We start from the raw sequence: 11,228 nt of genomic DNA on the forward strand, positions 1-11,228 counted from the left end.
CCCGCCCCCGCCGCCGCTCACTGGCGCAGGCCGGCACGTGACTGGGCCAGCGCTGAGCCGGGCGCCAAATTCAAACCGGGGCCGCTCCGAGAGCGCCGGGGCCGCCGCCGCCCTGCATCGGCCGTGCCCCGGCCTGGCAGCTGGTGAGTCACAACCGGTGCCCGCCACGGTCCTCCAGGGCCCCTGGCAAGGGTCAGCACCCCTCGGAGGGCCGCGGTAAGGCCACCGCGCGGCCGGGAGAGGGCAGCGCCTGGGCCCGGCCCGGGGTGGAAGGCCCCGCGGGAGCAGGTGAGCTTGCTGGCCAGGGCGGCAGCGCAGGGGCTGGAGCGGGTGAAGAAGGAGCTGGCAGGACTTTGGCGGTGCCCTCCCTGCCCCCTCGGGGCCGCGCGTACACAGCGGTGCTCCTGGGCCTGGACGGGGGGTAGCAGATCCAGGCCTCCTTGGGAAGTGACGCGCTCCTGTTCCTGCTCACAGGAGCGCTGCCTATGGGAGGCTGGCTCAGGGTTCTTCTTTTGGTGCTCTTTCCTTTAGGGGGTGGAGCAGATCGAAAAGGGCCATGCTTGTGCCGGGTGCCAGAACCCGCGAGGAATGATCGCTGGGCTGTCTGCATTCTGTACGTAGGGCATTAGCTCAGTTTGTTATCTGCTGAACTCTGCTTTGTATCAATGTAGGGGATTCTTGCTGAGAATTTTCTCGTTTACTAGCTGACCCCATCAAATCTAGTGCAATGCAAAAGGCCTCTTTTTTTGGGTATCTGTTTCCATTCTGCTTGCCATCTCTGATGATAATAAGTACAATTTGTATGTTGTTCCACTTTAGTTTGCAGAAAGGCACAAGCTCCAACGAATTCCTGATGGCATTATTAGCAGTACTCTCACAGCATCTTAGCCTAGAAGCAGTATCTCTGAATTTTATTTCCTCTGCTTCCAGCTTTATAGTCTAAACTACCTATTGTCCAAAAGTCTGACATCTAAATTGTATGCTGCCCAATGACGAATTTACGTGATTCTTAACAAATCTACAAAAGGAATTAAAAGCACATTTACTTGGTGTCTAGCTTAAAGCACCTTACTTCTGCTGCATTTATTGTGTGCTTTTGTAGTGTTCAGGGTAATCTCTGCTTCCCAGATCTTAAACCATCTGTAAATTCTCTTTTCGTGCAGGTTATGTAATCTGCTGCTTAGACCAATCAGCTATAAGAATCAGCACTGCTATTTCTATATTCTACCTCCCCTCCAGCTTGTTGGCTGACGCTGGTCAAGTTGCACTACAGCTAAGTCTTTCTGTAAAGCATATACACACTTTGCTCATTATTATGTACTTTATGACGCAAGTTATCTACTCTGCAAATCTCTCTCCCATCCTGCTTACACAAGCTGTGGATTAGGGAGGTACAGTATGATTTTTCAGTAGCCTTGTCAGCCTTATTAAATGCTTTCAATTTTAATTTTCCCTTTGTGTTTCAAGCTTTGTAGCAACTGCTGAGAATGTGTTCTCTGTGGGAGGTCTTGAGATGATTTGCTGCACCCTTTATGTTGTACCTTTTGTTTTGCAGGATTTGTTCCTCTCCCTTTCAATGGAGAGTGACAGTATAGATCAATAATGAGGACCAGCCCTCGCAGGCCCTTAATTCTCAAAAGACGAAAACTGACCCTCCCACAGAACGATGAATCCAGTACTTCAGCAAGAGATGAGAACAGAGGTCAGGATGAAAAGGCTCCTAAGCAGGAGCACAGGCAGGAAGACCAACACAACAGACAACCCAGAGACAAAAGGGACAGTGGCCTGCAGAAATTCCCAGCAGGAATAAAGATAATTGACCATCCTACAATGCCCAACACACAGGTGGTGGCCATCCCTACAAATGCTGATATCCAGAGCATCATAGAGGCATTGACAGCAAAAGGAAAAGAGTGTGGCAACAATGGACCCAACAAGTTCATTCTCATTAGCAGTGGGGGCACATCCCGCTCAGCAGGTCCAGCACCACTGCAGAATCTCCCATCAGAGAAGAAAGCCAATGCAGCCATCAAGGCTGCAGTTAGTCAAGAAAGAGAGAAGAGTGTTGCACAGACACCTGGTCTTGCAGGCAGTACAGCACTCTGGCATTCAGGAATTGATCCTGTGGTTGGACAGGAACAGGAGACCAACAGTATGTAGCCTTTACCTGTTTTTTTATTGGTTTTTTTTGTCCTGACAGATGAGGAGATGTGAAATGGGCCAAGGAGTGTAGCACTTGCATCTTGGTTTGCAGTAATTATTAATATTTTGTTAATTACAAAATACCTTTGGATTGGATTCTAATAATCTACATAGCTTTGCATATGTAGTGAAATCTGAAGGATTATAGTGGACATATTTTTTTGGTGGAAGACATCTGAGATTCTGACTTAAGTTTAGTGCTGTCTTTCTATTTCTTGAAGTACTAGATCAGCATTTTGGTTGACAATAGTCTGGTTTGAGTGTTTGTTCTTAAGGCTGCAGCTCTTTTCAGAAATTGGGCAACTACACATGAAATCAGGAATTCAAGGTGAATTACTTCCACAATATTAGTGTTGCAATACCATCTTTGAGAAGTGTGATTGGTGCCTTCCTTTTGACAGCTGAGATGAAGGGGTAGCAGGGTTACTTGTGAGAAAGCAGAGTTATGGCAAGGGGAAGACTGTGTCTGTAGACTACCTGGGCTTCAGTAAAGACTTTGACACTGTCTCCTACAGCATTATTCTGGAAAAGCTGGCAGCCCATGGCTTGGTCAAGTTCACTCTTGACTGGGTTAAAACTGTCTGGATGGCTGGGCCCAGAGAGTGGTGCTGAATGGTGCTGCATCCAGCTGGTGACCAGTCACTGGTGGGGTTCCCCAGGGCTCAAGGTTGGGGCCAGTCCTGTTTTACTCTGTATATCAATGATCTGGATGAGGGGATCAAGGGCATCCTCAGTAAATTCACAAATGACACCAAGCTGGGTGGGAGTGTGGATCTGCTGGAGGGCAGGAGGGCTCTGAACTGGCTGGATGCATGGGTCAAGGCCAATTGCGTGATGTTCAATAAGACCAGGTACCAGATCCTGCAATTGCATTGCAACAACCCCAGGCAGTGCTACAAGCGGGGGAAAGAGTGTCTGGAAAACTGCCCAGCAAGAAAAGACCTGGGAGTATTGGTCAACAGCAGCTGAACATGAGCCAGTGTGTGCCCAGGTGGCCAAGAAGGCCAATGACATCCTGGCCTGTACCAGCAATAATGTGTCCAGCAGGACCAGGGCAGAGATTGTCCAGTACTCAGCACTGGTGAGGCCACATCTTGAGTTCTGTTTTCAGTTTTGGGCCACTCATGACAGGAAAGACATTGAGGTGCTGGAGCATGTCCAGAGAAGGACAACAGAGCTGGTGAAGGGTCTGGAGCATAGGTCTGATGAGGAAGAGCTGAGGGAGCTGGGGCTGTTCAGCCTGGAGAAAAGGAGGCTCCGAGGGACCTTATCACTCTCTACAACTGCCTGAAAGGAGGCTGTAGAGCAGTGGGGGTTGCTTTCTTCTCCTAGGCAACAAATGACAGGACAAAAGGGCATAGCCACAAGCTGTGCCAAGGAAAGTTCAGACTGGACGTCATTAAGAATCTCTTCCCTAAAAAGGCTGTCAAGCATTGGAACAGACTGCCCAGGGAGGTTTGGAGTCACCATCCCTAGAGGTGTTCAAGAAACAACTGGATGCCTCAGTCAGTGCCATGGTCTTGTTGATAAGAGGGTGTTTGGTCACAGGTTGGACTTGATGGTCTTGGAGGACTCTTTTAACCTAAATTATTCTGTGATTATTATGTGGGCTTGTTATCCCAACAGGCAGTGGCGAGACAATGAGTTCTGTGTTGGACAACAGCCTCACCAACATCCAGTGGCTGGGAAAGATGAGATCCGATGGGTTAAATCCCTCTTCTGTGAAGGAAGACACAGAGAAAGAGAATCAGATGCCTCTGCAGGAAAGAGTCAAGGTTAGTAGAAGAATACAAAAGTATGTGCTAAAACTTTTGGTAAGGAAGCAATCTAGGTGGATCAGAATACTTGCAAGAATTAGGTGTTGCTATCTCTAAGTAACCTGAGTTTGACCTTTAGTGATATGAATAGCAGAACCCAGAGGATCCAGGGATGTTCTGGGCCTTCTTATCAGCTTCGTAAACATTCATGTATCACCCCTTCTGTCTTTCAGACTGAAGAGGAAGCTGCTGCTGCTGCTATTCCTACTGCTGCTGAGTCCTCCTCATGGCAGGATTCGGTGTCAGAGCGACCTCCTTACTCCTACATGGCCATGATCCAGTTTGCCATCAACAGCACGGAGAAGAAGCGCATGACCCTGAAGGACATCTATACCTGGATTGAGGATCATTTCCCTTATTTTAAACATGTAGCTAAGCCAGGCTGGAAGGTAACAAGCAGGCCCTCAAGTTGCTGTGGGTGATGTTACATGCCTTCTGGATCAGAATGAAAAGTTGTTCCCCAGTCTGCAAAGCAAGATGGAAGCTCATTTAAACATTCCACCCCAAATACACTCTCACTCCAGATGTTCACTGTACCACTTCTTGTATCCCTTGCCTCATCCTACTTAAACAAGATGATGGGATGTCTGATCATTGGAGTGAGAATTGGGATCTCAGGACTATATAGAATAAGAGACTGATAACAGGGTTGGCTGGGTATGCTGTGAACATGAAAGTTCAGTGTTGTTTGCACTTTGGAATGTAATCCTTCTGCTAGGGCAGCGATGTTTGAGGTGGGCCTTGCTGTGCTGATAACAAAACTACTGCTTTTCAACCTCCCCCTCACTCCTTTCTCCTCAGAACTCCATCCGGCACAACCTGTCCCTTCATGATATGTTTGTCCGTGAGACATCTGCCAATGGTAAAATTTCCTTCTGGACTATTCACCCTGATGCAAACCGTTGCCTAACATTGGACCAGGTATTTAAGGTGAGTTGCCTCATGCAAAGAAAATAGGACAGGCTATCCAGTTTCTAAATGCCACACTAGCCTGATGCACCTTATTTTAACTGTAAGGTCAAGCTGTGTTGACATCAGTCTCTTTGTAGAAGCTGGATTCAGTCACTTCACTTGACAAATAGACAAGCTCTGCATTTGAAAAAAAGGTGCTACAGCTGTGCTTTTGATCTGGAGTTTCTGTAGGATGTGTTTATTCTTCATGTGCTATGCCAAATATAATAGTCAGGTTGTTCAACTTCTTTCCATGGGCCTGATTTAAATTCCTAATGAGAAGATTGACACTGAGGCCAACCAGGTGTTCCTATGCTGTTTGATAAGTCAGTCATAAGATGGAATTGTCCTAGCCCAAACAGGCATTTTAGGAAGGTTTTGTTAGGGAAATAGAGCTTGGGAGTCTGGTATAGGTGTGTTTAGAAAACTGTTGTGTTTTCTGCACTGGGTGGGTGGACTTAACTTTTGTTTGCTCAGATTGTACAAGTTTAAAATGTCCCATTTGTCTTCCTCTTTGGCTGATAACTTCATCTTAAATTTTTTTCTTGCTCAATGCCTTCTGCCACCAGCCACTGGACTTGGGGTCACCAACATCGCCTGAGTTCTCTGAATCAGTAAGAATTACCATCTGGCTCGGGGCTTGATCTTCCATTCTCTTCTTGCCAGTCACTGAACGAAAGGACAACAGGCTTGGGGAGGGGGACTGGGTCACTGCTGCATCTACTCATACAGCTCCGTGCTTACCCTTTGTGGGGAGAGGGGTCTAGCCAATGTTTGACTGCCTCCAGATGGTACAGTCTCTCGAGCTGGTAAAGCTGGACATCTTTGAGCAACCTGGAAGTCTACTGCTGAAGTAGGCTGCAGTGGACACCAATAGGCTTCAGACAACAAGCCCAAACAGATTTCTGGTAAAATCATCTCCATGGCAACAGTTCCAATATGCTCTGGGGCTCAGATCCAGAGAGAATAGGATCTCTCTGTGCTCCTTTTCCATTTTGCAACCCACTGCATTGTGAGTGACTCTTGGAAGGATGAACCTGTTTGCTATTGCTGTTGCATTCAGCAGTTTTAACAGTGATGGATTTGCAAACATCCAGTCAAACACTTTTCTGTCACAGCTACAACCTTGGCCTTCTTTCCATCTGCTCAGAATTCTGATCCCATTGTTGCCTCTGCTATTCTATTTGAACACCTATCTGGTCTATGGTTTGTATATACATCCAGTACACAATAAAGCCATCCTATTCACTGTTCCTCGGGCGCTGAGGGTGCCAAAACCAGCTCACTTCTGCAGTAGAGTCTGCAGCTGGAGCAGCTCTGTCATGTTGTCTATTTTCCTACACAGCTTTTGGTGGGCAGCTGGCTTTGGGATGGCATAGTTGCAAACCAGCAAGTGGCACAGACCTAGAGCCAGCCTGAATGCTGGTTGCTAACAGCTGCTCTCTTTGCATTAGTCCAGCACAGACCTCTGGTTTCACAGTTCTCAGTGAGGCAGCAGAATAAATGTGGATTCTTTTCTTTTAACCTCTCTTTTCTTCTTCTCCTCTTACTTATCTCACAATGACAGCAGCAACAAAAGAGTCGTCTTCCAGATCCTCTGAAGAATGTGGGAAGCAAAACTGAGCCCCAGAATTCACGTAAGTGTCCACATCACTAGGCCAAAGAGAATCAATCCAATAAATCTGGGGCATTCTCCCAGATTTCTTTAGGAATACAAGTAGAGTATGTTATCCCTGTTTGCCAGCTTTTATGCTCCTTATTGTCAGGTTTGAAATTGAAAGCAGTATTACTGTGTCTGAGAGGATGTGATGGTGAGATGTTGGGCATTGGGCACTCAAATGGAATGAGAGCCCAAACCTGAGGGGTAGTATCTTCATGAAAGGTTATTTTCTCATTCATGAGGCTTCTGGCTTGGTACTTGTATCCTTAAAATTAGCAGAGAAGGCAAGTGATCTGATTAAATATTTCTTTTGGGGTATCTAGAAGGACTTTCTCTAAGGTGCCTGGGTTTCAAGAGGTAGCAGTGGAGAACAGGCAAAAGTGAGTCCCTTCTTTTCCCTTCCAGGCCGAAAGATGAAGCCTTTGCTTCCTCGTGTCAACTCCTACCTGGTTCCAATTCAGTTTCCTTTGAGTCAGCCTCTTGTCTTGCAGCCTTCTATGAAGGTTCCCCTGTCCATGGCACAGGGAGCATCCCTTAACAGCACGGAGACTTTGCAGAGCAATAAGCGTGTGTGCATTGCTCCAAAGGTTGGTTTCTTGTTTTCCAAGGAGTTTTCCAAGGGGGTTAGTGTGGTGTTTTTTTCCTGTTTTTTTTTCTTTATTTTCTTTTTTTTCTTTTTTTATAAGGGGGCTGAGGAGGCGGCTAGGGAGGGTGTGGGGATTTTTTTTTAAGGAGGGGAGTGTTCGTTTGGATTTTTTGTTTATTTTTTTTAATATCTCTTGCCCTCAACGAACCTTTTCTTCCTATGGTTCCTTTGTGCATCTTTACTTAGGTGCTCTAAAACTCCAAGCTCCTATCAAGGAACTAGCTAGTGATAATCCTTGCTATCCTTTACTGTCTCTAAGCTGACTACTACCTGCTAGTTTATTTGCTCTAAGGATGTTTCTAGAGGAAGGAGCCCTATGGCTTGGTCAAGACAATTTTTCTTTACTGCTGGGATGTGAAGAAAGAAGAATGGGAGGAATGGCTTTGTTCTGATCCTAAAACATTCAGATTTTTGGTAGCTCTATAGACAAGTAACAATAAGGAACTTCTGTAAAGGTATATATTTCACGTAGTCTCTTCCCAGAGGATTTCCGTATCTGCTGTTTGCCAGTTTTGTGAAGTTCACAGTTATTCTGGGCTCAAGAAAAACAGCTATTAAACAGATCCTTTTCTTGGCATCTCACTGACTGCTCTTGTATGCTTAGACATTAAAAAGCTCTAGCTTCTTCCATCCTGTCTAACCATAATCCTATTTTCTTTTGTATGCCTGCTGCTTTATGTTCTCTCCAGCTATGATTTATCTTTCTCCTGTGCTCTTTTTCTTTTGATAACCTCATTTTTTTTCTCTTCCTTTTCCTTGGTTTCTGGGAAAGCTGTCCTCATTCATTTTGTTATTCCCATTTAGATAATGTAAGAAAAAAATCAAAGGGGTTATATTTTTTCCAGAAATATTCAGCTCTCCTGCCTGTACTCCCAGAAGTTCTTCAGAGCAGGAGTGCTCTGAAGGGTATGACTTTGTCACTTAGCTAGAATCCTTCCCATGTGATCCTTAGGCTTCTTTCTATCAGTTTCACAGAGATCAATCTCAGTCTGTTATAATTACTGCTTTCTGAATTTCTTCTTCTTACCCTTTCTGCTGACCTTAAATGCCAGTCTTTCTTTTCTTTCCACTGTTATTCGGATTTTTGGGTACCTTAGATCCTTGCTTACTGACTGCATGTCACCTGTGTTTCACTGTAGATGTCACTGTCTGCAGAAGAGTCACCCTCTTTACCCACGGCTGCTGTCAAGGAGGAGGGTCAATGTGATGAAGGTTTATTTTCCCCAAGCCATTCCATACAGGAGAACATCTCCCAGCCTGGTGAGGAATTGTCTTCTTTCCCTGAGGGTGCCTGTGTAAAGGAGGAAGAAGGCTCTCAGCTGGATCCCTGGCTGTCCCCATTTGCCTCAACCGTAACGGTCAAGGAAGAGCCAAGCTTGTTCCTCCCAGACTCATCCACAAAGGAGAGGAAACAGTTCACCACACTGAAGTCACCATCTAAGGCAGTTTCTGACTCTTTAGTTATAAAGAGGAGAGAAAGGAGGGAAGTGGGCAGATCCAGAAGGAAACAACGCCTAGCACTGCCTTGTTCAGAAGAGCCTGTCCTTGTTTTGCCAGAAAGCAGCAGCTCAGACCATCCCTTCCCCCAGGAAAACCAGCCACTTGAGAACATATCACAGCTCAGCTGCTCACAGGGAGAAGAGGGGGCCTTTAAAACACCAGTCAAAAACATCTTCAGCAAATTGCCTGTTTCTTCCACTCCCAGCAAAGTTTCAGCCACTACTACCGCTTCACTTGAGGTCCTTGACCCCTGGAAGTCTGCTTCCTTAGCCAAGGGAAGTCATGAGCTGGACTTCAGTCCAGTGAAAACCCTTCAGTTGCCATTCACACCCCTCCAGGACAACCAGGACTTGCTGGGTTTTAACAGCACACCTCTTAAAAATCCTCTCTTTGATTCTCCTCGGGAACTGCTCAATATAGAATCCAGTGACATGGTCCTTGTGCCCCTCACGAGCTCTCCAGCATTTATTCGTGACACTTCCAAGCAATCCTCTGTTGAACTGACAGCCTCTGGCTTTACTGAAAATCGGTCACTCATGGAGGGCCTTATCCTGGACACCATGAATGACAGTCTTAGCAAAATCCTTCTAGATATCAGCTTTCCTGGTCTTGAGGATGAAAATTTAGGAACAGACATTAGCTGGTCTCAGCTCATACCTGAACTGAAGTGAACTGGCCTGAGGACTGAATTTGACTTGTTCTGATGTTACAGAAAGAACTCCACTCTTCTGAGATTCATTAATGTAATCTAAGACAAGTGCTTTTGACTAGTTCCCACATACATGGGAGCAGAGAGCATTATTGACTCGTGCTAAGCTGGCAGACAGGCCCATCAGCTGCTATGGGCTTCCTTTGTAAGATGCTGTAGACTTTGAGTGGAACAAGATGATAGAACTTCTCTAGCCTTGTGCTAGAGATAGCCTCTCTCCAGGGATTCTTTTCATGAGAACACCTAGGTAGATGTTCTGCCCTGAATGGCATTTGCTACTCAAGATATCAGAGGAAACAATAGTACCATAGGAAGAGCCCAGGAACCTCCTCCTAGTCCTAATATCCCTTTACTTTGTTCCCCTATTACTTAGTATCTTCTGTCTAGTTTTAATGGCTGTAAATACTGTACATTCCTTAAATTAGCCCCTAATTATAATAATAATTTTATTATTGTAGGGTTATGGGAATATTTGGCCTGGTAAGGGTTTGACCTAGAGTGTATTTGCATATGTTCACATCCCTTGTATTCTTCTACCCTAGCTGAAAGCCCAAATTTTATTTTTTTTTTTTTTTTTTTTTTTACTTCAAAACCACATTGGTCTAGGTTGTTCTAAAGGTTGCTGGGGCAAAGATCTGAAAAAACATTTATATGTGACCCAAGTCAAACTGGAATAGGTTACCTGGATTGCAGCATAAAATCTTGGTTTAGCTTCCTTTTCCTAGGCTGGAATGGAGAAGAGCTTGGATCAAGCCATATAGCTCTTCTGATTCCAGAGGCCTATTATGTACCTAGAGGACTAGGTAGAGATGCTGTTGCAGTAGATGGACCTCTATTGAATGGTTAAAGCTGCCTTTACAGTCAGCAGTTCAAAATGTAAAAGGGAATATAAAATATTCCCTTTAAATATAAAGGAAATGCTGACATTTCCACTGAAAATTGACTTATGGAAACACAAAGTATGTATTGCTTGGTGCAATAGAACAACTCCTCCTAAAACTTAAGTCATGGAAGAAATTGCCATGGCAAAGATCTGATCCTTCTGCTTGCTGATGAGTGGTGACTCCTGTATCCAAATACTCAATAAAGCTTCTGTGGGAACACAGCTGAGTGTTATCTGTATCACCCCTAGCAGCCTGCTGGGACTGGCCCATAGCACGAGCAACTGCTTCTTCTTATGTCTGTGTGCTTTGTGATCACTGAGTGACCATTTGGACATTTTCAGGCCTTGCTGGCCAAACCACACTAGATTTAGTTAACTCACTGCTTCATAAAACACACTTTTTCTTGCTGCTTATGGGTAAATCCTGACTATATGAGTCAGAAGCATACAAACATCACAACACTACTAGCAGACTAATTTCTGTATCTTCTAAATGCAAAACAAATATTGCTTGAAACTATGTCTACCTTCCCCTATAAACATAAAACTAGTTTTAGATGTGTGTGGTTTTCAGAACCGCAGTGCTCCTGTGTACTTGTTAGAGGTTATTTGCCCTCATAAAATGTTTCCAAACTTTGGTTTAATGGTTATTATTTTGGTTTTTCTGGGGTTACAAGGCTGCAGAGGGCCCTGGTTTCACACATGTTCTACTAGTACCTCTTACACAGCTGTTAACACTCTGATTGGCTCTCTCAAGGCATCCTCTCTCCCTTTCTTCTCACTTCTTGCTCCTGAGAGGATGTGTGCACACAACTGACACCTGAGAGCCAACTAACTAAGATCATGTCTCCAGCAAATAC

The 11,228-nt window shown here is 45.2% G+C and overlaps 1 protein-coding gene across 8 annotated transcripts; it reads left to right on the forward strand.

Moving 5' to 3' along the window:
• Positions 1 to 50: 50 nt before the first annotated feature.
• On the forward strand, positions 51 to 10,590 carry FOXM1 (forkhead box M1). Of its 8 annotated transcripts, none has more exons than XM_053971445.1 (10): positions 54 to 143; positions 532 to 613; positions 1,556 to 2,152; positions 3,829 to 3,977; positions 4,193 to 4,408; positions 4,821 to 4,949; positions 5,540 to 5,584; positions 6,538 to 6,607; positions 7,036 to 7,217; positions 8,416 to 10,590. In XM_053971445.1, the coding sequence occupies exons 3-10, from the start codon at positions 1,603 to 1,605 to the stop codon at positions 9,445 to 9,447; spliced, it is 2,373 nt and encodes a 790-aa protein (XP_053827420.1). In that variant the 5' UTR covers positions 54 to 143; positions 532 to 613; positions 1,556 to 1,602; the 3' UTR covers positions 9,448 to 10,590. The 8 variants fall into 8 exon arrangements, with proteins under 8 accessions (XP_053827423.1, XP_053827420.1, XP_053827424.1 ...); XM_053971449.1 differs by having other exon boundaries at positions 6,541 to 6,607; XM_053971446.1 differs by lacking the exon at positions 54 to 143 and adding an exon at positions 158 to 288.
• The last annotated feature ends 638 nt before the right edge of the window (positions 10,591 to 11,228 follow it).

This window comes from Vidua macroura, chromosome 2 (genome assembly GCF_024509145.1).
Source record: "Vidua macroura isolate BioBank_ID:100142 chromosome 2, ASM2450914v1, whole genome shotgun sequence".
Classification (NCBI taxonomy): Eukaryota; Metazoa; Chordata; class Aves; order Passeriformes; family Viduidae; genus Vidua; species Vidua macroura.

Coding starts and splice junctions, on each gene's coding strand:
- FOXM1 (XM_053971448.1), top strand. CDS start 1,603: ATGAGGACCAGCCCTCGCAGGCCCTTAATTCTCAAAAGACGAAAACTG. Junction 3,978..4,192: donor CTCTGCAGGAAAGAGTCAAG/GTTAGTAGAAGA, acceptor TCTGTCTTTCAG/ACTGAAGAGGAAGCTGCTGC. Junction 7,218..8,415: donor GTGTGTGCATTGCTCCAAAG/GTTGGTTTCTTG, acceptor GTTTCACTGTAG/ATGTCACTGTCTGCAGAAGA.